General features: G+C 37.6%; 1 protein-coding gene across 7 annotated transcripts in view; it reads right to left on the bottom strand.

The window, feature by feature from the left end:
* The window catches only part of ccdc125 (coiled-coil domain containing 125), a 30,413-nt gene that overhangs the window by 2,445 nt on the left and 1,312 nt on the right, over positions 1 to 26,656 (bottom strand). For 3 of the 7 annotated variants that reach the window (XM_043708057.1, XM_043708076.1, XM_043708085.1), the window contains exons 2-11: positions 20,969 to 21,328; positions 17,903 to 17,961; positions 17,061 to 17,147; positions 12,493 to 12,570; positions 7,022 to 7,107; positions 4,287 to 4,369; positions 3,317 to 3,432; positions 2,370 to 2,477; positions 720 to 891; positions 255 to 391 (exon numbers count right to left, since the gene is read on the bottom strand). In XM_043708057.1, the coding sequence (XP_043563992.1) occupies positions 255 to 391; positions 720 to 891; positions 2,370 to 2,477; positions 3,317 to 3,432; positions 4,287 to 4,369; positions 7,022 to 7,107; positions 12,493 to 12,570; positions 17,061 to 17,147; positions 17,903 to 17,961; positions 20,969 to 21,328 (1,286 nt within the window). Of the gene's footprint in view, positions 1 to 214; positions 392 to 719; positions 892 to 2,369; positions 2,478 to 3,316; positions 3,433 to 4,286; positions 4,370 to 7,021; positions 7,108 to 12,492; positions 12,571 to 17,060; positions 17,148 to 17,902; positions 17,962 to 20,968; positions 21,329 to 26,656 lie in introns of all 7 variants that reach the window. The other 4 variants (XM_043708065.1, XM_043708090.1, XM_043708101.1 and 1 more) reach the window with 3 other exon arrangements.

Raw genomic sequence — 26,656 nt, 5'->3', positions numbered from 1 at the left:
TTACTTTGCATTGGTACTTCCTGCAAATTGTCCTGATCAGTGCATTATGAAATGCTTCAAAATTCTTTTGCCAAGCAATATTAGCTTATTTTATCAATAATCATGTATGGAAGTCCTGATATTTTTTCAAATATTGATCGAGATATGCCATTTCACTAACACCAATATGAAATATCAAAGTTTGTTGAAATATTCTATAGAATCACACCCTCACCACAAAATTAGATAGTATTGAATTTAAAAACATCACAGACCAAGTCTATAAGTAGCCTTAGCACCTCCCGCGTGTCATCCAAGACCTCCAAATTCTTATGGTCTGTTGAGGAACTGAACAGACCCTTCAACTTTTGGCCAAGTGTTGAATGAATCACTTTTGTTCCCTGAATAGGATCTGGAATATTGTATAAGCAAGAAAAAGAAAACAACTTACATTAAACAAAAAGTCAGGTATTAATGTCAAATCAGTATACTGTTGGGAACAGATTGATCTCATGAAATGTTCAATGTTAGCTCTGTAGATATAGTACTTAAGTACTATTGTACTCAGAAGATCAAAAATAGAAGTTGGTAAATCTTAAACTGTAGCAACGCCTTAAAGTGTCCTCAAACATTAGTTTAAAACATGAACAAAGCCTTTGTTTGAATGTTAACTGCAATATCAATGGTAAGACCAACACATCAATTAAAAGATTCACAATTTTACATCCCCTAGACTTTACCTTTTATTTGATTCCAAACAAGCCCTTTCTTAGAAGCTTTTCTATGCAGTTTTTCCACTTCACTAATTCGAAGAGTTTGATCATTTGTTCTTTTTAATTGATGTTCAAAAGCAATTCTAAATGCATCAGCCACTATGTAGGCCTCTTCCTCTCGCTTTCTCTGAAGATCAAACTAATGATTCAAGATGACATATGGAAAAAAAATAGAACTGATAAGTTCTTGTGTCTATTACAAAGGTTAAAACACATAACAATGCAAAGAACAGGTCAGGTATAGACATCCCATCCAGTTTGCAGCTTTCCAATCATTGTGGTACACAGAAAAGTTTAGATATAAAAACACACATCCAACTTCCATACCCATCAACTTCAGTGTCATGTTATGCCTGTGTTCATGCATCATTAATTTACAGGCATCTGTGTTCCAGTTGTAAAACTATGCCAGCCAATTTCAAACATACTAGCCACTCTGATGTCAGGACATTCAAGTCCAATTCTGTTGATCAGATTTATTGATCACCAACTGTTTAGTGAGCGGTGATCCAAATGCTATTAGAAAAGCAACATGCTGAAAATATGGAGCAACAATACTAAAACTCTTGTTCTGTCCAAATCTACGTTTCAGTTTTATCCTGTATTTGCATAGGGGCAGAAAGAAGCTTGACTGTTGGATGCATGCCAGTAGCTATAAACAATTAAATAACATTTGGATATATACAAGTCAAACAATTAGATATCTGAAGATATTTTTGGCAAAAGCAACTTCTAAGAATTCAGCATGAATATAATTACATTTGTCAAAACTTGGCACATTTAAAGTACTACTACTTCCTATCAAGCTAGTTAAGCCTGGTGTCTGTGCAATACACAATGCTGGTTTATGTAATATTTGTAAAGATGATCATCACTCTTGTACAGTTCATTGGGTCATGTGCCAACTTAGTATCACAGAACCTTTTAGTTTCCTTTTCAAAAGCAAAAAAGACGCTGCAATATTAATTCTTTTCAAATCATGTCCTGTTTAATCTGCTACATTTAAGTTCAGTTGAATGAAAGACCACGTATAAACACAAATATACGAACAAAGCAGAATGGTAGGTGACTTGACGATTCGAGCCTATTTCACCATTCAATGAGATCATAGCTAATCTGATTTTTAACCTCAACTTCTGCACATTCCTGATAATCTTTCATACCCATTAAAATCACTTGTTTCAAGAACTAAATAAAGATGCTCTAGCTCTATGCACTCATTACAGTGATTATTATTGATCTAAGATTGGTAAATTAAGACTGGAATGAAGATATTAAGAGGATGAAATTTCAGTTCTGCCACTATAACTTCGCAGAAACCTTGTTTATGTCCTTAAAGTTTAAGGGATGAATTTAGCTTCTAAAAAGTATAACAGCACAGAGTACCAAGGAAATTCACCTATCACTTTCAGGTGAATATTTGTTTACCCAAGACCCAACTCTAACAAGCACTTTATAATAAAGTGAAGCATTCTGAATATTTTTAGATTCAGTGTGCAATGTCGTGTCTGCATTATGAATCTGAAGTAACAGTGGCAGAATGCATTAATTTTACTTGATACACGATTCACATTTTAAATAATTTAATCCTAGTAATGAAGTTAAAAAAGTTGGTACCTCTTGCTTCTGTTGCAGTAGCTGTTTCCGTGTAGCAGCTGCCATCCTGGCACAAGCACAGGGCTCTCCTCCAGTACCATTACAGTGACACGCTCCAAGCACTCCCAGCTGAAGAACAATATAAATCTTGATCAATGGAAATGTCCAGTCAGCTAAAATATAAACACTAAATGTTTATCAAAAAATTACTCCTGTATTTATTTTTAAACACTATGTAAATTTCAGTGATCTAATGCGGGATTCCCAAACATGAAGTTTGTTTACAGTATCAGAACTATCCCCCAGATAGCTTGTCACAACACTTGTACAAAAACCCAAAAAAAAGCCTCATCAGTACTGACTGAAAGGCAAAGACACACCTGGAAAAATAATTCTTAGACCATCAGTTTGACTTAATTGGTAGCACTCTCACCCAAATCAAGTTTGTGGGTGCATGCCTCACTGCAGAGTTTGGACATAATCTCAGCTACCACGAGAGAATGAAGTATTGTCGTATTTTTTAGATGAAGTGGTAAATTAAGACTCTGTCTGCCTGAAAGGACAAACTATTTTACTGCAGTATAGGGGATAACAGGAGAAATTTCTGAAGTGAAAATTTGAGTCTTTGCTTTTTGCCTTTCTCCGGCTTTCAGCCAAATCAGCCTCAGTTTGCTGCCACATTGGCTGAGATTTTGGATTCAATGCTGTAGTTAGCACTCCCATTGGTTACTGTTTCAAGAGAACAATTTTGCCTTGTACACTTGTTCCTAAACAGCATTTCCAAAATAATGAATGCATCATAGGGGAATCTGAAAGGTTTGTCCACAGAGCCAGTATTATCAAGAAATATATTTGTACTTTTTTAAATTTGGCATCAATGTACTAATCAACCAGAATCTCTTACAAAGTAAACACAGAATGGAAACAGATTATAAACTGCAAGTAAAGGGGTTTTCTTAGATTTTTACCTCCAACGTTGTAACTTCAGTGAAGCCTTTCTTATTTACTGGCAATGTGCTTTGGAAGGTCTGCTGATCCTTTGCATCAAGCATTGCAAGTAATTCTGAACACTGCTGGTTCAAAACTAAGAAAACAAATATAATGGACCATGTATAACAATGTCAATATCTAAAGTGTCACAGCAAACATTTCCAAACACTAAAAAGAATGCCACAGATCAACCTTCAAGGATTGCATATCCAATCACTGAGAATAGACCTTTCGACAAGTTTTAATCTAAGTTATTATGAACTGAACATATCAATGCAAGTACAAATATTGTGTTATGATTTTTAAAGGCATTGGTCCAAATAACCATTTGACCAGAAAGCCATTCTTTAAAATTATAAAGCTGCCATCACCCAATTTTTTCCAATGAAAGTCGAAAAGTCAAAAATTGCTCTGCTAATTCCCAAATCCGATTGAGATAAAATGCTATTGGTTCAGTGTGGAATAGTTAGCATTTAGGCAACCTATCAGCAGTCAGGGTACATAAGAGTCGTTACCTTGAACTACAGTACATTGGATCACATGAGAAGAGGAAATTTAAAACAAGTACAGCATTCTTAATCTGCTGAGAGATTATTCAGATGGAGACTAACTGTATGGAGAATATTGTTGGGGACAGGAACATATTTTGCTGCAATACCCCGCTCAACATCAAGACGTGCACATGAAGAATGTGCAAGGTAATCAAGTTAACCAGCGCAGCATAATTTCACCACAGCACTGGTGATGGTCAGGACTTAGGACAAGTGGGCAGGAGAAATTGGAGGGAACTAAAAGAAATACCAAAACATTTGAGAACTATTAAATCAACAATTAGTTACAAAACCAGACTTTTATTTCTGAGATTTATATTTGAATCTACCTCAGACTGATGATGGGATGAAGAGGTGTATCATCTCATCACATTTCAGTAATGCTCTAAAAACTTACTTGTATTTTCTGATTTAAGATTCCGAATCTCACTATCTTTTGCCGCCAAAGTTTTTGAAAGTTCAGCATTTTCAATACATATCCTGTAAAGAAAAGGATACCTGAAGTCTGCAGTATTCATATGCAAATGCTTGGGAAAATCGAAGTTCAAATATGGAGCCTTTAAAAATAATTATTTGACACTTGAAAATAACTCAAAATTGAACTACTGACATAATTTCACAGTATTAATGATTTAGATGAGGAAGCTAAATGTAATATCTTCATATTTTCAGACAACACAAAGCTGGGTGGGTGGATGAACTGTGATGTCGATACAGAGATGCTTTAATATGATTTGAACAAGTTGAGCGAGTGGTAAATGCATGACAGATGAAATATAATGTAAATAAATGTGAGGTTATCCACTTGGGTCACAAAACCAGGAAGGCAGATTTCTGAATTGCAATAGATTTGGAAATAGGGAGCTTCAACACTGAAGATAAGGAATCAGCAAGCGGTAATGAAGGCAAATTGTATGTCGGCCTTCACAGCAAGAGTTTGAGTACAGGAGCATGGATCTCTTGCTGCAGGGATAGCATTGTACAGGGCCTTGATGAGATTACACCTGGAGAATTGTGCGCAGTTTTGGTGCCCTTATCGAAGGATGATATTTTGGCTATGGAGGGAATGCCATAGCTTATCTCATTGCTTCCTGGGAAGACGGGACTGACATTGGTCTCAACTACTTTCTGTGATGGAAAGTTCCACAGGCTCACCATTCTCTGGATGAAAATAAATTTTCATCTCCATCCTAAATGGCCTACTCCAAACTGTTACACTATGACCCCTGTATCTGGATTCCCTGATCATTGGGAACATCCATTTTGTGTTTATCCTGTCTGTTCCTGTTAGAATTTTATAGGCTTCTTAGATCTGTCCAGGATCTCAGAACAGAGTACAGAAATAGAGACAATTTCACTTGATTTGACTCTGTTCAAAGCACAAGTAATGAAAACCTTCTGATATGAAATTAGAAGTAGCAGGTCTTATAATTTTCATTTTTTTTGCCTTAGACAAAGACATGCCACTACAGGACCCATTCAACACTCATCCACTTGCATCAACACTTGTAACATCCAGATGCTTAGAGTGTATGCACAACTTCCAGACAATAGGTGGGAATGTTTTGAGCTGCGAGGTCGAAACTTTGTTTCCAATGACATAATTTCTTCATTTTTTCAGACATGTCCTTGGAAGTCCTCTGAAACTGCAAGATCACTGACAGACATTCCATCCATTCAAAATTGGCATGTCCAGTACAGAATGCTTGAATCTTCCCAGATTGCCAATTCTAGCAGACAGCACGTTAGCCTCAATGACCTCAGAAACAATCTTGTTCTTCCTAAATTGCAAGAAGTACCTAGATATACATTTGCACTATGAATGGAAATCCAGCCATTACCCACATAGCAACACTAGCTAAAAGAAAAGGGAACCAAACCTCCAATAAACCACAAATGATCCAACCTCAAACCTCCAAAAATACACAAGTCTTGAAAAGCACACAACAGAATTTCTCACTAACATAAAAAGAAAAGGGGCTGACAACCCAAAGATATTCTCAAAGCTACACTCGGAATGAGTGATCAAATTCTGACTGAGCAGAAAATAAATGGATAGCAAGACACAAAGAAGGGAAAGAGATGCTCAGAAATGGAGAGAGAAAGAGGACTCACAGCTCAACTCGGGAAATACCACAGATTGCTACAAGTCAAGTGATTGGGATAGTGAGAATTAAAAAAGTAAGTAATTCAGAACAAGAGAAAAAGGTCTAATCAACTAGGTCACAAGACACAATCCATGAACGAAGGAACTCAACACAAAAACAATCCATTACTGTGGACTTAGTGATCATTGCACACCTGACTTACGGACCATGTTTGATTTTAAAATACGCACAAATATATGCTTGCTTTTATTTGTGGGGAAAGTAAATATATGCAAGACTATTAGATAAATGAAAGTTGCAACAGCTTTCTAAGTCCAGCAGGCACCGTAAGAGTCCAACCTTGTGCAATCTTCAGCCAGCTGGTGAGTCAACTCAAGCTAAGGGTTTGAGCCACACTGTCTTTATTACTCTTCACCAAACAAGGAATTCACTGTATAGGGCACCAACAAGAACTTCCAGAAAAATAAGGATTCAAATGAGTGGGAAGAAGCCATACTAAAATATTAGGAGGAATGAAAGTTCATGGGATTAAATCAACGCAAGCATGGAAAGACCATCGCAGTCAAAAATTCAACATCAAATAAGTTGCCTTAAACCTATCCCCCAATATATACTCATTGCTTTCACTGGGACCATTTTGATGTGGCAATGTATTCCTCCCAAAAACACCACATAGTCAGAATACACCAGTGAACTAAGTATTATTAGCAATCATATGGGAAACCAAGACCAGCTGATTTTAATCGAAAAAACTTCAATACGTTCCTCAAAAGGAAGATTTTATTACATTGTCTAAAATGTGCAGATTAGGTGGACTGGCCATACGAAATTCTCTAGTGTCCAGGGATATGCAGGTTAGGTCCGTTAACTATTGATAAATGTGGGTTATCAGGAATAGGATGGGATGCTCTTCAGAAGGTCAATGCAGACTCAAAGGAGCTGAATGGCCTCTATCTGCACTAATATTGCACAATACAATGAACAAGCACTGAAAATATGTTATATTCATAATTAGTCCACTAACCGATCATATCTTCCAATCCAGATCTGTTCCAAATTCTTAAATTTATCCAATTTCCAATCATTTTCCCACTGTAATATATTCACTTCCTGTAGAAAGGGTAACAAAACGTCACATACATTTTCTACTCTCATCAAAAGGTAGATTGTTAAAGGCATTTTGAAATTGTTTTCAGGATGATCCAAGTAGATTGACTGTCGCATTTTACTTTTATGGTTAAATGCACTCAAGTACTGACTACAGATACTGGGAAAAAAAATTAGAAAAACTTAAAATCTCAAAGGACAGTAAAAATTATTCTGGTTTTGATTAGCTGTTTTTGGTTTACAAATTAAACACAAAACATACTCTCCTACACTTTGCAATGTGCAAATCGTTCCCCATCGACCCACCCCCAATCAATAATTTGTTCAACCACCTTTTGAATATTACTACTGAACTGCTACCATCACTCCATCAGGCAGCATTTCCCAGAACATGACAACTCTGTATAAACTACTTTCCTCATGTAGCCACCTGGTTCTTTTGCCAATCATCTTAAATCTATTTCCTGTACTTATTAACAATTTGCCATGAAAAGCATCCATATACTGAATCAGCATTCCCATATTTACATATTCAGTATCATAACCACTAATGATTTTGAATACCTCTATCAAATCTTCCCTTAACGTTCTCTGCTCCAAGGAAAGCAACCATTTACTTTGGTCTCTCCATTGAAGGTTTTTACCCCTTAACCATTCAATAAATGTCTTCCGCATCTTCCTTTGTGGCTTGACACCCTAAAAGTATTTTGCCCATCATGATCAAAATACACGAACAGGGACCAAAGCAGTGTTTCATAAAGGTTCAGCATAACTTCCTGCTTTTGATTTCTTTCCGTATCCTAATAAGAATACAAAACATGAATACACCTCAATCTCTCAAATTTACTAATCGAAGATCAGAGCCAAAATCTTTCCCAACCTCTCAGTTGATTTCTTTAGTGTCAAAAAAGTCTCATTTATCTCAAATGTTAAATGTAAATGCAATTGAGCATTTACAGCCTCTGGGACACAATTTCCCAGAAGGAAATCTGCTATCGTCACTTGTTCTCACCTACTGTGACTCCAAAATTACAGTGTTGCCTTTAAAGAGCCCTGAAAGGACATTATACATGAGTGACAGTGGCACCCACATCCTATGAAAGAACAATTAAAAATCCCATCAATCTAGTGAACCTTCTGTACTTATCTTGGAAGATGCTACATTCTTAAATAAAAACACCAAATCTGTAAATAATTCTCCCAGACTAGTCTCACCAAAGCCCTATTTGTAGCATGACTTGTTTTCTCCTATACTCTAACCTGTTAGCAATAAAAGCCCAATACATCATTTGCCTTCCAAATTGCTTGCTGTATCTGTATGTAAATTTTATGATTCATGCACGAGAGTCTTTACATCTCAAAATTTACTCAAACCACACCTTCATAACAAAATCACTCTGCTTTTCTATTCTTCCTACCAAAGTGAATATTTGCTCACAGTCTAGTTCCTTTAGCCCGTGTACAGGCTTCTGTGATTTTTTTTGTATTAGCAACAACATTTATACCTGACTCTTAATCCTCTCATTTAAAACTCAAAATATTTATGGCTCAGCCACTGATCCTTGCAGGGCAGTTGGACAATCCAAAATTTACTGTTTTTTAAATATACTGCATTTTTAACCCATTAATCAATCCTTAAACCAATAAATTTACACATATCCCATCAAAACCTAACCTTGTGCGAAGATCTTAATGCTTTCTGAAACAATAAAATTTTCTTGCATATTTACTATGCTAATTATAGCCTCAGAAAACTAAAGATTGATTAAACATTTTCCTTTTATAAAACCAGATTGACTGTCTAATTATACTGATTTCACAGGTGCACTGTAACCACTTTCTTAACAATTACTTCAAACATTTTCCCTGCTCCTGATGCAAGTCTAATCGATTTATCACTTCCTGTTGTTTTTACTTCCTCCCTTTAACAGCAAGGTGACATTTGCTGCTTTTCTGTCAACACAGAAGGTTCTAGAATCTATGGAATGCTGGAGAATCAAATCTAAAACATCCTCTAAGTTGCCACTTTTTAAAAAAATCCTATGGCATGAATCCAGCGTATTTGTCAGCTTTTACTCTCAATTTCACCAGTACTTTCTCTACACCAGTATTATATTCATTCTCATTACCTCTTTTTAGTTTCTCTCAATATCCAACACATTCTTTTATACTTCCACTGCAAACATCAAATTAATTTTTTTTTTAATATTGTTGCCATTTCATGATTCCCATTCTAATTGTCGTCTCTTACTCAGAGGGATTCCCATTTACTTGCACTAAATTTATTTCTTTTTAAAAGTTTTTACAATGATTCCATGTTTTTTATGTTTGCTATGTGACAATGCTGTCATTTTAAAAAGGTTATTTTGTCCTGGGTTTGTTGAAGAGAGGTGCTGAAGTGGCTATGGGAGTCAGCCTAAATCAATAGTTTAAGAGGCCTTTAAGTTTTGCTTAAAAACAGTTCCCAGATCAGGTGAAGCTGTTTGGGTCCCAGAGTTGGAGCTTCAGTAAATGATTCCTAACTGTGACTTTCTCTGAAATCTCAACGTTGAATAGCATGTATGAATCGGTGTCTGAATTTTTTTTGCCAAGAGGTGTGTTTATGAGATGATTCTGTATTGGAACTGGTAATGGGTACTAATTTTAACTATAGCGTTTAAATAAATCGTGTTTTATTTATCAAGTGGTTTGACAGTTTATCACTTCTGGAACATGCACTTCACATGTACCTTTAAAATAAGAAAATGTCAGTGTCTAGGCTAACTTCTTAAAATGTTTTGAGGGGGTCTGGTCTGTCCATGACACCCTGCTCATGTACTCTACTTTATTTTACCTTTGTCGCTGTCAATTTGTTGGTCACCATAGGATGCTTTTTAGTACCCATTCAGTCCTGCTATTGTACAGCCATTACGCTTAACTTTTTCAGCTGGTCATGGCTATACTACTTGTCCAGTGAAGCTTCTAATTCCTCAAGGGAGCGTTTATTTGTCATGAACCTGGCCAGTCTTAAAAGATTCTGTATACCTTTCAATGTGTCCTGTTACCTTCAAAGACTGTACAAATACATCTTCAAAATCTGTTACTACTCTGTACAAAAATATACTGCATTGGAGTCCTGTCATCTCTAAACTTTAAAACTGCACCCTGTTTAACCAAGTCTGAGTCATATTTATCATAAAAAGCAGCAGTAACAACATCTGCCACTAAGCGGGACCACTGCATATTTCCCTCCAATCTGAAAACCACCCTTCAATATTACACCCTGGTTTTTGTCCCTTAGCTAATTTTGTACCTATGGAGTAACTGTCTTTTTGATCCCAAAGGTTCAACATACAGATCAACCTTGCAATCCTCATGAAGCCATTCTAATAAATTAAAGAACACAACTTGTTTTTTTAAATCTGCTGCTTTTCATTTCTTAGGCAATTTTACAAAATACCAATTACTCTTGTTTTGTGTTACTATCTCAGTTTCAGTACCACGATGATTAGGCTGACTCTCTACAGTTACTACTGCTTTCCTCTTGAGATAGACATGAGTACAGCAAGGAAGTTTGGAAAATTGTGGCAATAAACTTTCAACTTCCTGAACAAACTCAATTGTGTCTGACATGGATTTCTGCTTTGATCATTACCAATACTTTGTGGCACCTTTTCTTCATTTAGATCTAATTTCTCTAACACCCTGTAATTATTTCTGTTTTGATGAAGTGTAGGGCTGGGCAAAGCACAGCAGGTCAAGCAGCATCTGAGAAGCAAAAGAGTTAACGTTTTGAGCATAACCCTTATCAGGACTGGAGGGGGGTGGGGCTATGGGAAACGTAGGTGGGATGGTGATAGGTGAGCAAAGGTAGGAACTGATTGTGATAGATCGATGGGAAGTGTGGAGCGATTGGGTGGGAAGGAAGATAGACAGGTAAGTCAGGACAAAAGGGCGGGGCCAAGTCAGAGGGTTGGATTTGGGGTAGAGGAGAGATTTACAAACTGGTGAATTCAATGCTGAGGTCGTGTATTTGTAGGCTCCTGAAGCAGAAGAGAAAGCATTCATTCCAAATCCGGTAGAGATTTACTTGCATATCCTCAAATCCCATTTACTACATCTGTTGCTTTCCATGTGGTCTCCTCTATATTGGATAGCCGGAGTGCAAACTTGCAAGTGGTGCGGGGAACATCTCTGGTTCGTACACATCAACCAACCCTATCTTCCTGAGGCCATCCGTTTCAATCCCCTTCTCACTCCCCCAATGACATGTCCATTCTCTGCCTCCTCCACCACCGAAACAAGGCCACCTGCAGACTGGAGGAGGAACACCTCATTTTCCACTCAGCCTACAACCACATGGCCTCAACATTGAATTCACCAGTTTCCAAATTTCCCCTCCACACCTCCATCGCAGATCTAACCCTGCTACTTGGCTCTGCCCTTTTGACTTGACCTGACCTATCTGTCCATCTTCCTTCCCACCTATTCACTCCACACTTCCCACCTACCTACCACAATCACCTCCTACCTTCTTCCACCTACCTTTACCCTAGCCCCACCCCCCCTATTTATTTCTGAGACCCCTCCCCTCCCCATTCCTGATGAAGGGTTATGCCCGAAATGTCAATTCTCTTGCTCCTCAGATGCTGCCTAACCTGATGTGCTTTTTCCAGCCAGACACTTTATTGACTGATCTCTCCAGCATCTAGTCCTCATTATCTCTTAATTATTTCTGTGACAATGGCAGCATCCTCTTGTGAAGTCAAATGCAATGTACTCATTGAATAGGTTAGCCACATCCTTTGTGTCCACAGATGAAATCCTTGGTCACTAATTGGTCCTAGCTTTCCTAACTTGCTTTTTGAAAATCTACTTTTGTACTAGTTTGTAAATGCAATGATAACATGTTCAGGTCATTTTAATGTTGTTCCCTTAATCAAACTACAATGAAAAAGCCCTTAATAACCCACTTGAGAAAAAGAGGAAAGGAAGATTCTGAGTTATCCAATTTAAAGAAAATTGAGCTAATACAGTCTAGAGATGACAGTTGGTCTGTCCTGGTACTGTCAAAAGTCACCAACATAAACATGATCATGAAGGATACAGGGAAAAAGAGGTTGAAATACATACACCAAGACGAAAACATTTGCAGAGAATGACATATTGAACACTGTTATATTAACAAATGTATGGACAAACTGTTATAACTTCAAACATAATTGGGTCGTATTTGAAAATGAGGAGAATTACAGCTTATGTTTTATTTGCAATATGTCAAAGTTTTTTGTCTAAAATGATCAAGTTAGATACTTTTCTTCAGACCATTCTAGAAAGATTTGAATTGAAATGTAACTGTTTTGAAAAAAATCAATTAAGAGGAATTGGAGAAAAATAATTTTTTTTTACCTTCTCTAAAATCTTGTTTCGTTCGCCTGTTTTTTGAAGTAATGTCTTTGTATGTGCAGTAGCTTTATCAAACACAGCCTGATAAACAGCGAATGGTAAAATTGTAAGTACATATAAACAAATGCAGTGCATCACCAGAGCATCATTTGCTATACTTCATAAAAAAATGCTCATTTCAAAACTGCTGTTAAATGAATAATAGAAAAGCACAGGCAAAATAAATTGTTTCTTCATTTTGTTAGGTTTTTAAGTAGTTTGATTCATTCAGCCAGCTATGGCTCTTGTACACAATTTTGGAAGTTCAAAATTCGTTTTCTGAACAGTTGACTCACAGAGCTGAGCAATACACATGCTCAGGGCAAAGCCTTAAATATAGATTTTTTTTTGTTTCATTGTCTTGATGTGGCAAAACTAGAAATGCCTGCATTTATTGACTATCCTTAATTGCTTTCAAAGTAATGGGAAGCCACTTTGTTGGGTCACCAAATGTGGCTTAGTACAATTGAGTCAATTGCTACAAGAACAGAAATTGCTGGAAAAGCTCAGCAGCATCCAAGAAAAAAAAATCATTTTGGATCCGGTGACCCTTCCTCAGAACTCATGGTAGCTAGGAAAATAGGTAAAAACAATGACTGCAGATGCTGGAAACCAGATTTTGGATTAGTGGTGCTGGAAGAGCACAGCAGTTCAGACAGCATCCAAGGAGCAGCAGCTAGGAAAATGTCAGTTTTTATGCAGAAGATAGGTTGTGGGGGTGGAGGGTAAATAAAGAATAGACAATCGGTAGAGATAGAGCCCAAAGGAGAGGGGAGTGGATTGCTAGAATGTTTAAATGGGCAGTTAAGGTGCAGTCATGCTTCTGTGGGTCTGCAATAATGTATATAACCAGCCTAAGTAAAAGGTGACACTCCTTAAATGACATTAGTTACCAGATCAACTTATTCGGATATCCAGTAGTTCTGTGGTCACCATTACTGATAGTAGAACTGGTCTACAAAATCATTCATCCAGGTACCTGGACTACTACTCCACTGAGATGACCACAATGCGATTGTACATGTATTTATTGTTGGCTTTTGCTTGCATTTTAAATGACTTGCTCCATTATTTTCACATCCTTTAATTATTTTCCTGCATTTTTATCACCTCATTAAGACTGCCTTTCTATTTCATAGCCATCATTTAATTTGTGATTTAATTTTCACACCTGGATGGGTGTCGTCTCATTAACACTGAAGTAGTTCAAGAACCTTCAAGACAGAGACTGGAGAAAATTAGTTTTCTCCACAATCTGAATGTGATTGCCACAGTATGTACAACTAACAGGGGGGGGGGGGGTGCTCCATAAACGTGGCTTCAACACTACTAATTTCTCTACCAGTGAGATGGAGGGAAGAAACGTCATGGGAACACCACATCAAAATAACCATTGCAAGTGACACCAAGCCAATTTGGATATATACTGCCACTGTTGCTTGATCAATATATATGCATATTCAGGAGCTCCCAACTGTCCACGAAAAGCAGTTAGGAGCTCAAGATAGTCACTGTGAAGTTTCAATATTCGACTTCAAAACAATCACTATTTCTTAGAACTCCAGCACTTCAACAGAACTGTGGAAGTTCCTATACCACACATACTACTGTGGTTCAAGGAGGCAGCTCAATACCGCCTTCTCAAGGACAGCAAGGAAAAGGACAATAAGTGCTGGTCTGGCCACCGATGCCCACATCTTCATTTATAGATATCTTCAATGGCACTGCTTTCTTTCCACATACAAATTTTGGAATCAGACATGCACTGAAACACATACTTTAAAAAGAATTCCACCAAAATGTAAACAAAAGTAATCACTTGAGTGAAAGCAGAATTTATGTGAATGCTAAATTATCAGTTATGGGTTTCGTAGGACTACACCGACATGTCAAGCTTTTCTTTCCACTGCATGCTTACAGATGGGTTGCACCTGAACTGGAAGGGGACTAATATTTTGGCGGCTAGGTTTGCTCATGCTGCAAGGGAGGGTATAAACCAGATTAGCAGGGGGGGATCCTCAACAGCAGGGAGGCGAGTGCAAGGCTCAAAAGAAGATACAGTAATCAGAAATACTAAGTTGAAGAGACAGGCCGGAAAACAATATGGAGCAAGGAATGCCTGTTGCATTAAATTGCATTTGTTTTTGAGACAAGAGGACTGACAGATAAGGTCGATGAATTTAGAGTGTGGATAGGTATGTGGGACTGGGATATTATAGTCATTACAGAAACATGGCTAAGGGAGGGACAGGACTGGGAGCTTCATGTGCCAGGCTGCAGGTGCTTTAGGCAGGACAGAGGTGGTGGAAGAAGGGAAGGGGGAGTTGCATTTTTGATGAAGGCGAGTATGAAACCAGTTGTCAGAATCAAACTAACTGAAGGATCATCCAGTGAGGCTTTGTGGACAGAGCTAAGAAATAAGAATAGAATGGTGACGTTATTGGGTTTGTACTACAGGCCCCCCAGCAGTAAATGGGAATTAGAGGAACAAATATGTAGGGAGACTGGGGAGACTTGCAGGACCAATAAGGTTGGCATAATAATTTTCCTAACATAGACAGGAACTGCCAGATCATTAAGGGCTTAGATGGGGTGGAATTTGTTAAATGCATTCAGGCAAGTTTCCTCAAGCAGTATATAGAGGGTCCTACTCTTAAAAGGGCTAAACTTGTCCTATTCTTGGTAACTAGGGCAGGACAGGTGACACAGAGAGAGAATAGGGCCCCTCAAAAGCCAAAGAGGACATGTATGTGTAGAACAGAAGGAAATGGACAAGGTTTTTCAATGAATATTTCTTCTGCGTTTACCGTGGAAAAAGACACGAAGACTTGAGAACTTGAAGTTAGTGGTGAAATCCTGGGGACAGTCGACAACACAGTAGAGGTGGTGGTGGATGTATTAGAATGTATGAAGGTGGATAAATCTCCTGGTCCTGACCAGAAACATCCAAGAACACTGCAAGAGGCTAGAAAAGAAATTGCAGGGGTCCTGGCTGATATTTTTACATCATCGTCAGCCACAGGTGAGGTCCCAGAAGACTGGAGGGTAGCAAATGTTGTGCCATTATTCAAAGAAAAGGGAACTACAGATCAGTAAGCTTAACATTTGTAGTGAGTAAGGTACTTGAGAAGATTCTGAGAGATAAGATGTATATGTATTTGGAAAGACATGGCTTGATTAGGAGTAGCAGGCATGGCTTTGAGAGTGGGAGATCATGCCTCAATTTCTTTTTTAAAAAAAAAAAGAGTTCTTTGATGAAGTGACCAGGAAGGTTGACGAGGGCAGGGCAGTAGATGTAGTCTATGGATTTCAGTAAAGCCTTTGATAAGGTTTCAAATGGCAGACTGCTCTGGAAGGTTAGATCGCATGGAATCCAGGGCAAACTGGTAAATTGGATACAAAATTGGCTTGATGGTTGGAAGCAGAAGGTAATAGTGGAAGGGTGCTTGTTGGACTGGAGGCCTGTGATTAGTGATGTGCCTCAGGGGTCGGTGCTGAGCCCATTACTGTTAGTTATCTATGTCAATGACTTGGATGAGAACGTACAAGACATGATTACTAAGTATGCAGAGGACACTAAAACAGGCAGTATTGTGAACAGTGAGGAAGGTTATCAGAAATCGTAACAGGACCTTGATCAGTTGGCGAAGTGGACCAAGAAATGGAAAGTGGAGTTTAATAGAGATAAGTGTGAGGTTTTGCATTTGCAAAGTCAAATCAAGGCAGGAGTTTCATAGTGAATGATAGGGCCTGGAGTGCAAAGGAATAGAGGAATCTTGGGAGTTCAGGTTCAGTTCTCTGAAAGTGGAGTTACTGGTAGACAGGGCAGTGAAGGCGGCTTTTGGCACACTGGCTTTTGTCAGTCAGGGCACAGAGTAAACAAGTTGGGAAATTATGCTGCAGTTATAGAGGACATTTGTGAGGCCACACTTGGAATATTGTGTTCAGTTTTGGTCACCTCTTATACGAAGGATGTTATTAAACAGCAAAGGTGCAGAAGAAATTTACAAGAATGTTGCCTGGACTCAATGGTCTGAATTATAGGGAGAGGTTGGACAAGCTAAGACTTTTTTTCTTTAGAGCGTAGGAGACTGAGGGGGGCTATCATAGAAGTGCATAAGATCATAGGGTGAATGCACTTATTCTTTTCCCCAGGGTCGGAGAATCAAGAACTAGAGGGCATCAGTTTAAGGTTAGAGCAGAAAGAATAAAAAAAGGGAACCTGGGGGATAACTTTTTTTTAAAACACATATGGAATGAGCTACCAGCGGAATTGTTTGAGGTGGGTACATGAACAACATTTAAAAGGCATTTAGACAAATACATGGATTGCAAAGGATTAGGAGGATATGGGGCCAAGTGTAGGGAAATGGGGTTAGTGTGGACAGACGTTTTGGTCAGCGTGGACCAGTTTGGGCCTAAGGGCCTGTCTCCATGCTATTGATATCAAGGACTCTCAATCTATAGTAATCCATAAAAAGTACGTGACTACAGCATTTATTTGAGAATAGCAATATCAGCGTGCTTCTCACCATACTCTGTAGTATCTTTAATGCTTCATATTTCCCGTCAAGTTGCTGTTGTGTTACCTCAAGCTCACAACGTAGAAATTCTGCTTCCTACAAAATAAAAATTTGAAATTAATGACAAAATTACAGTTCTATGAACAAAGTATCAAACATTGCACTTATAATCAAGTTATCAATGCTGGGTTGATGCATAATACTTTGATCCATATTAATCATTCTGTGTACATTGAGCCACTAAGGAAAGTTACATGCACCACTACTCATTCTACAATAGAATATAAACATTCCATCAAAATGTGCATTTGAATGTACACCAGCAGAATTACAAAATCATTACTGCTACATAATAGCCCCCACCCCAATCTAACTGTTCATAAGCCACACATCACTGATAGTGTTTTTGTAATTGCCAGTTCTAAAGCATGAGTATGGATTTCTCTATGTTTAACACTTAAAAAAAAACAACAGTATGAACTAGTCAAGGAGGATTAAAACACTAATTTGGCCTCACAGCAACTTTACAATGCAAATAATTTTAGAACACATTTTCATGAACTTTGAAAACTAATGAAGTTCCAAATGCAAAGTTTTATTTTTCCAGCCTTATTTTTAGTTTGCTAAACTTGAGTTAAATTTTTAAAAAGCAGCAAGTTATACTTTTTTCACACTGGTCCAAAATGTCCAATGTTTGTATTTAATCTAATTTTCAGTCTCTCCTCTTCAGTATATTTTACAAAATTGCCTTCATACTTACAGTTTGTTTGTTACATAACCCCACAACAGGTTTTAAAAAAAAGCAATAATCTATTCAAAAGACAAACCATTCTCAACTGAAAAAAAATCACCTCCACAACTTCCTGAAGCTTGACTTTTAACTCTTCATTTGAGATTTCAACTTGTGAGCCTGTAGGGAAACATGCAAGGCAACATATTTTAAATAAAAGTTGAACTTTTCATTTGCTTTATAATTTTGAACAGTATGGATTCAGTTGACCTGTGTACTGTGTATTTTCAAAACTGCTAATTAAAAATCGGTTTTGCTAACTTGATGCAAGTGCAATTGATTATTTATTCCATAAGCTGTATTTTTGTGGAAATAATGTCTTTCCAACACTTAATTGGAGAAAAATTCTGTTTATTTAATATTGGATGTCAGAGAACCTGTGGGACAATTCAGCAACACCAGAGGAATCACTAAAAGTAGTGAAGGGGGAGAGCTAGGTGTTGTCAAGTTTTCATGCGAGAACACTGCTGTTTTAGGCAATATTACTCAAAGACACCATGTAAATCAGAATTAGGAGCTGGTTAGACATCATGCTGTTCAGAATGTTGCCAACAGTGGAGAGTTCAACCCATGTTCCAGCTGGAGTAGCCCTGGGGCCTTTCTTAACCTGCCCATCATTCAGTATCAAGGATGTTACCTCCTGAAGGAGGAGGAAGGCCACAACTGATCCTTTGAAACACAATAATTTAAAATGCAGGATCAGAAACAGAAGTTATGCAAGTAATTTTCCATATCTGATTATAGACTTAAGACCCAAACAAGACAAGAGGTGTCCCACAAAGACAGACAACAGAAGCAGAGTATAATAATATATTGAACCATGTCAAAGGCTGCAGATAGGTTGAGAAGATGCTCCTTAGGTTCCTTATGTTTTATAATGCTGTTGTGAAGTCACTTGGGATACAGTACAATTTTGAATGCAAGCTATTTTATCTTATTGCTGGTAATGTTAGTGGGTGCTTCCCATTATTTGATAATGCATTAAAGTCATATCATTCTGAACTATTTCCGAAGATAAAAGGATGGCAAAGATGGTATTACAATATCGGGATAGCAAGCGAAACCAAATCAGCCTCAGTATTAGTGGATTGTGAAGTCAGTGAAATTAAAACATTCAAGACCTCAAAACTGCCCAATGGCATCCAATCAGATTTCACAAACAACAGATCCTAGACACCAAGTTGATAACTTCAACAAAAATTAATTATTAAGAAAGTAATTTTAGCAGATCACAAATGAACAAGGCAGCAGTCTAATTAAAAGCTACAAATCTAAATCCATGCTTCTTTGATTATAACTGAGTCTGCCTATATGGGAGTGTGGTTAAGGTATAAATTATAAAGAAAATCAAAGAACTACAATTTCGTGAAATCCTTGGACAATGGGCTGTTCACAGGCATATAGAACGGTACATCTCGCTGAAATTCTGAAGTCACATTAATGCAAGCAATTTCAGCAGACTCAAATATTTACAGATTTCTTATAGCCTAGGATTCTTTTCTCATAACATTAAATAAATCAATAAGTGGAGAGAGATCAGAGAACGCAAAATAGAGTAGCCAGCCCAGAAGCTTCCAAATTGAGGGCAGCATGGTGTCTCAGTGGTTAGCCCTGTTGCCTCGCAGCACCAGGGACCAAGATTCGATTCTAGCCTTGGGCGACCATGCGCAGTTTGCACATTCTCCCAGTGTCTGCGTGGGTTTCCTCCGGGTACTCCGGTTTCTTCCCACAATCCAAAGATGTGCAGGTGAGGTGAATTGCCAAACTAAATTGCTTGTAGTGTTTAGGGATGTGTAGTTCAGGTGCATTAGTCAGGGATAAATGTCGGCTAATATGGTCAGGGAATGGGTCTGGGTGGGTTACTCTTCAGAGGGTCGGTGTGGACTTGTTGGGCCAAAATGGCCTGTTTCCACATTGTAGAGATTCTAGGAAATCATTATCTCCTACAAAAAAAAGTTATTCCTGACTCTTTGTTCCTCTTATTAATCAACATTCCTTGTGGTTGGCTGGCTGGCACCGGTCCTCCCTTGACTGACCAATTCAACATCTAAACAACCACCAACCTCTAACACAAACAATTCAATGCCAATCTGTCTACAGTGTCCATAGTACAGTAATTAGTTTGCATTGTTTTCCAGACCTGTTCCCAACAGATAACATCTGCTTTTGTTCTCTTCTCTATTCAAAGAAGTAGCTATTCAAAACTCAACTCTTAATCTAAATTAAGTTCCAAATTTTGAAAAAAAAAGAGAAAAATAAAATACAAATAGTGACGGTCTCAAAAGAATATTCTCTATTAATCTTTCAGACTGGAATAAACAAAATCAAAATATAAACAAGTTACTAGAAGGGAAGATAAAAATTACATTTCTTAAAATTCAACATTAATAGAGTTGTGATATCATATACTCAAGAAAACCTTAGATTGGTGAGATGAACACAAGTCACACTTGGGGGCTTTAAGAAAAACATTAGTTCCAAGAGTCATTAACAAGATCAGTTTTAACCACTTACCTTCTCACCATAACCTTCAATCTCAACACACTCCATTAGGCCAAATGATTCAAACACATGAAAAAAAATTCTGCCTCAATCTCTCTTGAACATTACTTTTTCCTGAAAAAGTTCTTGAATTCTATCTTACTCCTAAATTTTCGCCCAATGGTATCAACAATTGGATAATCAAAATTTCCTTGAAACGTTTTAAGGAAAAGAAACTTCAATTTGTACTCTGACATATGTTAGTTTAAATTGATTTCCTTTCTGGAGAACTGTGTTTCTCATGGATCACTTGTAACTTATTTTTTTCAAAATCAGTGCAGAGATTGTACACACGTGTATAATTGTTTTTTCATCCTTTTGTACTTCATAATCCATCCCTTATGACGCGAGATTTTTACTTGAAACTTTCAAATAAATTGCATGTTATAGATGTTCAGGAAGTTGCACTTTTTCACTTAAAGGGCACAAATAACTACCAGCCAGAGTTTTCAACCAAGATAAAAATTTGAGGTTTAGACACATTATGACCGCTATATCTAAAGTAATAAGATGTCATTCAAAAATAAAATTTTCACAGCTTTATCAAACCTGATCTTTAGAGTAATGCACAATTGTTAATGATTACCATTGCTGCTCGACCGCCTGCTTGTACTTGTCCCATCAGAAGTTGTTAGTTTATGAAATGAATTGTGTAGATTACTGTATTTGGTCCAGTGGGAAGATGTAATTGCATTCTTCTCATCTTCAGTTACACTTGTACTAAAAACAGAGTCATCGACATCTGATCCATGTCTGGATGTTATGGTCTCAGCAACCGCACCTGGTGTCTGTTCATAAATTCCGCCAGGTTTCCTGCAAAGGCCATCACCCAGGTCTCCACAGGACATATCATCCTCCTCTTCTGTTTTCACCTTTGATTCGTGTCTTTCAGACATTTGATGTTTCACACCTTTATCTGCCAAACTATCTGCAGGGAAAACAAGAACTGACACATAGAGAAAACGAATATGTTATAAAATAATGCAATTTACAAAAAATGTCACTTGTGTTAAGCTGACAATCTGCCTTCACGAATTCAACAAAAACTAACTCTTATAGTAAGAGCAAAGTACTTGCAGATGCTGGGAGAATGGAAATAAAAACAGAAAGCGCTCAAACTCAGCGGAGAACCAGAGTTAATGTTTAAATAATTCCCCTATCAGTAATATGTTAGCCATTGAACTGTTTTTGACATTCTGTCCAATCTTCTGACCTGCCACCTGTTTTTGCACAGTTATCAGCTCAATGCGAGTTACATGTAAATGCTAACAATTTTATCACACACCTTCCTATCAAGGTGGTGTAGATTGGACTATTCAATGAATTTTTAAACAGAATATTGCAACACTTGAATTAATATGACTATTATGAATTAAATTTCAACTTATGTCTGTATCAGTAACTCCAAAATAGCAGTTAACTAAGATACAAACAAACATGACAAAATGAAAAAGCTTCAAATTAAACAATGATTGAAATTAATTGTGCTTCCAACTCTCATTTTCACTATAATGAAATTCCATTGCCCCTCTTTAAACACTGCCCACCTCTGTGCCTGCTTCATGTTCATTTGTACCTCAATTGTGTGTGTCTTGGTTTCTTTAGGTTTGACAGTTTCACAGCTCTCCTACTCAACCTCCTTAAAATTCAGCTCATCCAAAACTCTGCTGCCTGTATTCTAGTCTTCACAAATCACACTCATACCCCTGAGCTCACTAATTTACATTAGCTGCTCATAATTTCATGCTTTTATACTGCACATATTTTTCAGTAAATTGATTGATTTTGATTTTTTTTGTTTGTCTTCTGTGCATATCTATTCAATTTCTGTGGGTATCTGTTTCTTGTTCACTTCCACAAATAACTCTGATCACCAACATTCATGTTCAGAATTTATATCCTTGTGGTCAAACACTTTTCACAGCTTTACACCTCATTAATCTCCAACTTTAAAATTTATTCAAGACATGTCTGTTGCGCTGACAACACCATTTATTGTCCATCCCTCAAACACTGGTAGGCATCCTTTGAAACAGCCTAGCCAAAGAATTACACACAGAAGGAACAACATATTCTAATCTCTGCAGGGCTTTCGTGTACCAGACAGAAATGTACAACTCTTCCTTCTCCTCTCTCCCCACCCATCCCATCACCATTACTAAGCTTTATATTTCAGAATTATTTCATCAACTGAATTTAAATCCCCAGCTGCCATGATGGGATTTGAGGTCATCATCATATCATCAGTACAGACCTTTGGATTGTGGTTTCAACAGTATGATTACTGCTACCATGTCTCCAGCTACTTCAGGCCTAGAAGCCAGCTATCTCATTTTTTGGATCTGATTAATTTATCCTTCCCAGACCCCTGCTGCAATGTTCATACTATAAAGCTAACTGCCTCTATATCTCCTCCTCCTTTCATGTCCATCCAAATGTCCATCTCTTCAACCAAGTTTTTAGTTAATATTACTTTTCTAAGCCACCTATTTTGTACATTTGTGCAATAATTTAAGAACTTTTCTCTACTGAGAATACCCTATAAATGTAAATTAGTGCTTTTAAGACTCATTCTACGTAAAAATACCCTTCTGCCTTTTAATAGGGGACAGCTAATGATCTACGTCATTTTTACACAACAAATGTTACTTCAATAATCCTTTCGAACTCTGACATAATGTTTGTCATTAGCTAATGTTTAAAATACTAAATATGACAATAGCATAAGTGAGGTAATGAAATAAATTGAAGTATCTTAAATGGAATTGTCAACCAAAAGATGAGAATTTTGATTTACTTAGATACACAACTAAATTCCAGCTTTCGCTAAAACTTTGAGTATTGCCCTGATCTTTCGTTTTCAAAATAATTGAAACGTTTAAGCATCACAGCTCATATGCAAGTTTGAACCCTTTGAAAATAAAACATTCTGTATCTACATGTCATCAATAATAGTACACAACATGTTAAGCTCAACTGTTGTGTGGTTTTATCCATATCCACAAGTTTGAGAGAAGGCAAAGGTCAAGAACAACCATCATGCACAAACTTCTTTGTAAATGTTTATTACATACCAAGACTAAATACTGTATTAGTTGGTATTCAGAGATATACTAGGCTCAAGTCTTACACTTACATTATTGAAAGACTAAACTTTACCACCTAACACCAATCAGTCTACTCCACATGCTTCTGTCATTCACAAGGCTCAACTTAAGGTTTCTGCCTCATTCTCTTTGCTTCTCTTCCTGCTCAACTCTTGTGCATACTGTAGGGTTCATGTCAAATGAGGGGTGTTGTAGCATCATCACAAAATTGCTCTAGGGTCCTCAAGGCCTTGCATAACAAACCTACTTTTGCATATGATGCAATGCACCAGCAGAATTCATTTGCATGTATTCTTTTCTGAACAGAAGGTAACTAGTATTTCAAGCAACTAGCAAAAACAAACAGAACAGCAACCTTCAAATAGTAACAGCATAACAGAAACATAAAAATGAAGTCTTGCCAAAATCTTCCCAACAAAAGCAATAAAATGAGTTTTGGTATTCCAATGGAGATCGAAGGTATTTAATTAACTCAAAGTCACACAAAACAGTACTACCAAGGCAAAATCCCATTCATCCATTAATCCTGTTTGTTGGCTGAGTGTAGACCCAGCTAACGATGTCACCATCTGAAAACTCACATCCTTCTTTGAAAATCCTTCGGCGCTAACATTTGTTGTCTACACACAATCTCCTCCTCCCCACAACTTTGAGGTAAGTCTCAAACATCCCTGACTCTAAATACTCCATTAGACATGTCACAGTTTTAGCTGCCTAGGCCCCAAACTCGAATTCAATTCCTAAATGTCTCCAGCTTTCTTTCCTCCTCTAAGTTATTCCTTAAAATCAACCTCTGACAAAGCTTTGGGCTCTCTCATCTAATATTGTCATATGGGGACTCACTGTCAAACTTTACTTTTTATCATCTGTGAAGTGACTTCAAACATATTAAAAGGTATCATGTAAACTGGGAATACAAAGAAAAGCTAGCTTAAGTTTCTGCTGAAATGGTAATAATAGGATGTAGGTTTGCTCGCTGAGCTGGAAGATTCATTTTCAGATGTTTCATCACCATACTATGTAACATCTTCAGTAAGCCTCCGGATGAAGCACTGGTGGCGTAGCCTGCTTTCTGTTTATATGTTTGAGTTTCCTTGGGTATAATTAACATAAATAGAAAGCAGGCTAAACCACCAGTGCTTCATTCAGAGGCTCACTGAAGATGTTACCTAGTATGGTGACGAACCATCTGAAAATGAACCTTCCAGCTCAGCGAGCAAACCTACATCCAGAACCTCAACCTGAGCTACAAATCTTCTCAAAACTTGCTATGGTAATAATAGAATTGATAAACTGGGCTACATATTTTTATGAATAAGTATATGAGTGACTTTTCTGGTAACTGGAGCGGTTTCTGGTGGAAAGAAATCTACACAGAAAAGTCTTCACATTACTAGGAAAGGGGACAAAATTTTCTATCTTTCTTAGCCATTAACTATCATAAATTTATGCCCAAAGTAGATTTTGAAATGGGAAATCATTAGTGATTTGATGAAGAAGCATGAGCCTTGAGTGGCCAAAAGGCACCATAATTATTGTTTTTACAGTTTATGAACCAAGTAGCAGAACACTGAAAACCAAAAGGCTAAATAACTGTAGGATCAAGAGTACAACCTCTGCATTTGAAAACATTTAGCCACTGCATTTTCGGAGCAATGTTAGACCTGACCCAAGTGCATAGCATCAAGGTTTTAAGTATTGCACTATTGTACATTCAAATTTCAAAGAACAAGCAGAGCAGCTTCCATTTAGTTAGTACCTTTAACACAATGAAAAAAACCTAAGTATGCTGTATAAACACAAAATCAAAAACAAGTTTAAAAACAATAGCTTTAGTACAAAAAGGCAAGTGCTCAATGTGACAATGCTGCTCCTTTGACAAGGTTATTCTGTCTTGTTTTTCCCTTTTCCCCCCCCCCCCCCCACAAAAGGGGCGTAAATGCATAGGTTCCAATGTGTCTGGTTTACATGGGTTTTAAGGCCAATTTAATTATAGCTAACAGATACTGCCTCAAGTAAGTGTTTTTTTATAAAACACTTATACAATGAAAGGGAAGTGGCTCATTCTCAGAGTTTGGTTTTTTAAGTCAGGCTGTTTTGCAGCTGCTAGTCAAGTTTTAGCTGGGAATCCACAGAAACTGCTGGACCCAAAGACACAGCTCCATGCTAATCCTCTCTCTCCTTTAAGAACCTGTTTTTGAATTTACCTTTTTGCCAAAGTTTGTGGAAAGGGAGAGTAGTTTAGGGGATGTTGCAAGCATTTGGTATAGCATCAAGTTATGATAGAGACAATTAGATTTTTCAGCTGTTACGTTATTCTATATACTGCTGTGGTTCTGTTCGCCGAGTTGGAAGTTTTTGTTGCAAACGTTTCGTCCCCTGGCTAGGCGCATCTACAAACTCCATCAACAAACACATCGACCTGGACCCAATATACCAGCCACTACAGTGGACAGCTGAAACTGACAACCGGAAGCGGCAGGGACAGACCACTCTAAACACTGGAGGAAACATCAAAGAAGCGCTTCGCAGGAGGCTCCCAAGCACTGATGATGTCGCCTAGCCAGGGGACGAAACGTTTGCAACAAAAACTTCCAGCTCGGCGAACAGAACCACAGCAACGAGCACCCGAGCTACAAATCTTCGCACAAACTTTGAATTCTATATACTGTTCTCTTTTGTTAGCGTATAAATAAATTGTTTGTTTCAAACTGAGTGGTTGGGCCAGCTGCATCACTCCTTGAAAATCCAGTTTACATCTGTTTAAAATAACTAGAAAAATTAGGGTCAAGGCTACTTTCTTGAAATATTTTGAGGGGGTCTGGCCTGGTCCATAACACTCAGATAGATTGAGCAGCAGGGAAGAAAGAGAGGTTTGGAGGAATGGGGTGAATTCAGAGGTTAAGATCAAGGTAGATGAACGCATGGCTGCTAAGTCATGAATGTATAATTAGGAAATTTGAAGGAATACAAAGTTTTGTCAGAGTTCCAGACCTGGACAGGTTACATGACGATTTGAGCACAAGTTGTGTTTTAAATAGGAAGCATATGGGAATTGTAAGCAATCAGCATTAACTAGATCAATAAATCAAATATATAATTCTGCCCGAACACACTATTTTCCTTTAACACCAAGGCTATCTTCTCATTAGAGACTACATACTAGT

Source organism: Chiloscyllium plagiosum, chromosome 2 (genome assembly GCF_004010195.1).
Source record: "Chiloscyllium plagiosum isolate BGI_BamShark_2017 chromosome 2, ASM401019v2, whole genome shotgun sequence".
Lineage (NCBI taxonomy): Eukaryota > Metazoa > Chordata > Chondrichthyes > Orectolobiformes > Hemiscylliidae > Chiloscyllium > Chiloscyllium plagiosum.
Note: the sequence above shows the minus strand (reverse complement) of the source record. Positions and strands in the feature narration are given on the sequence as shown.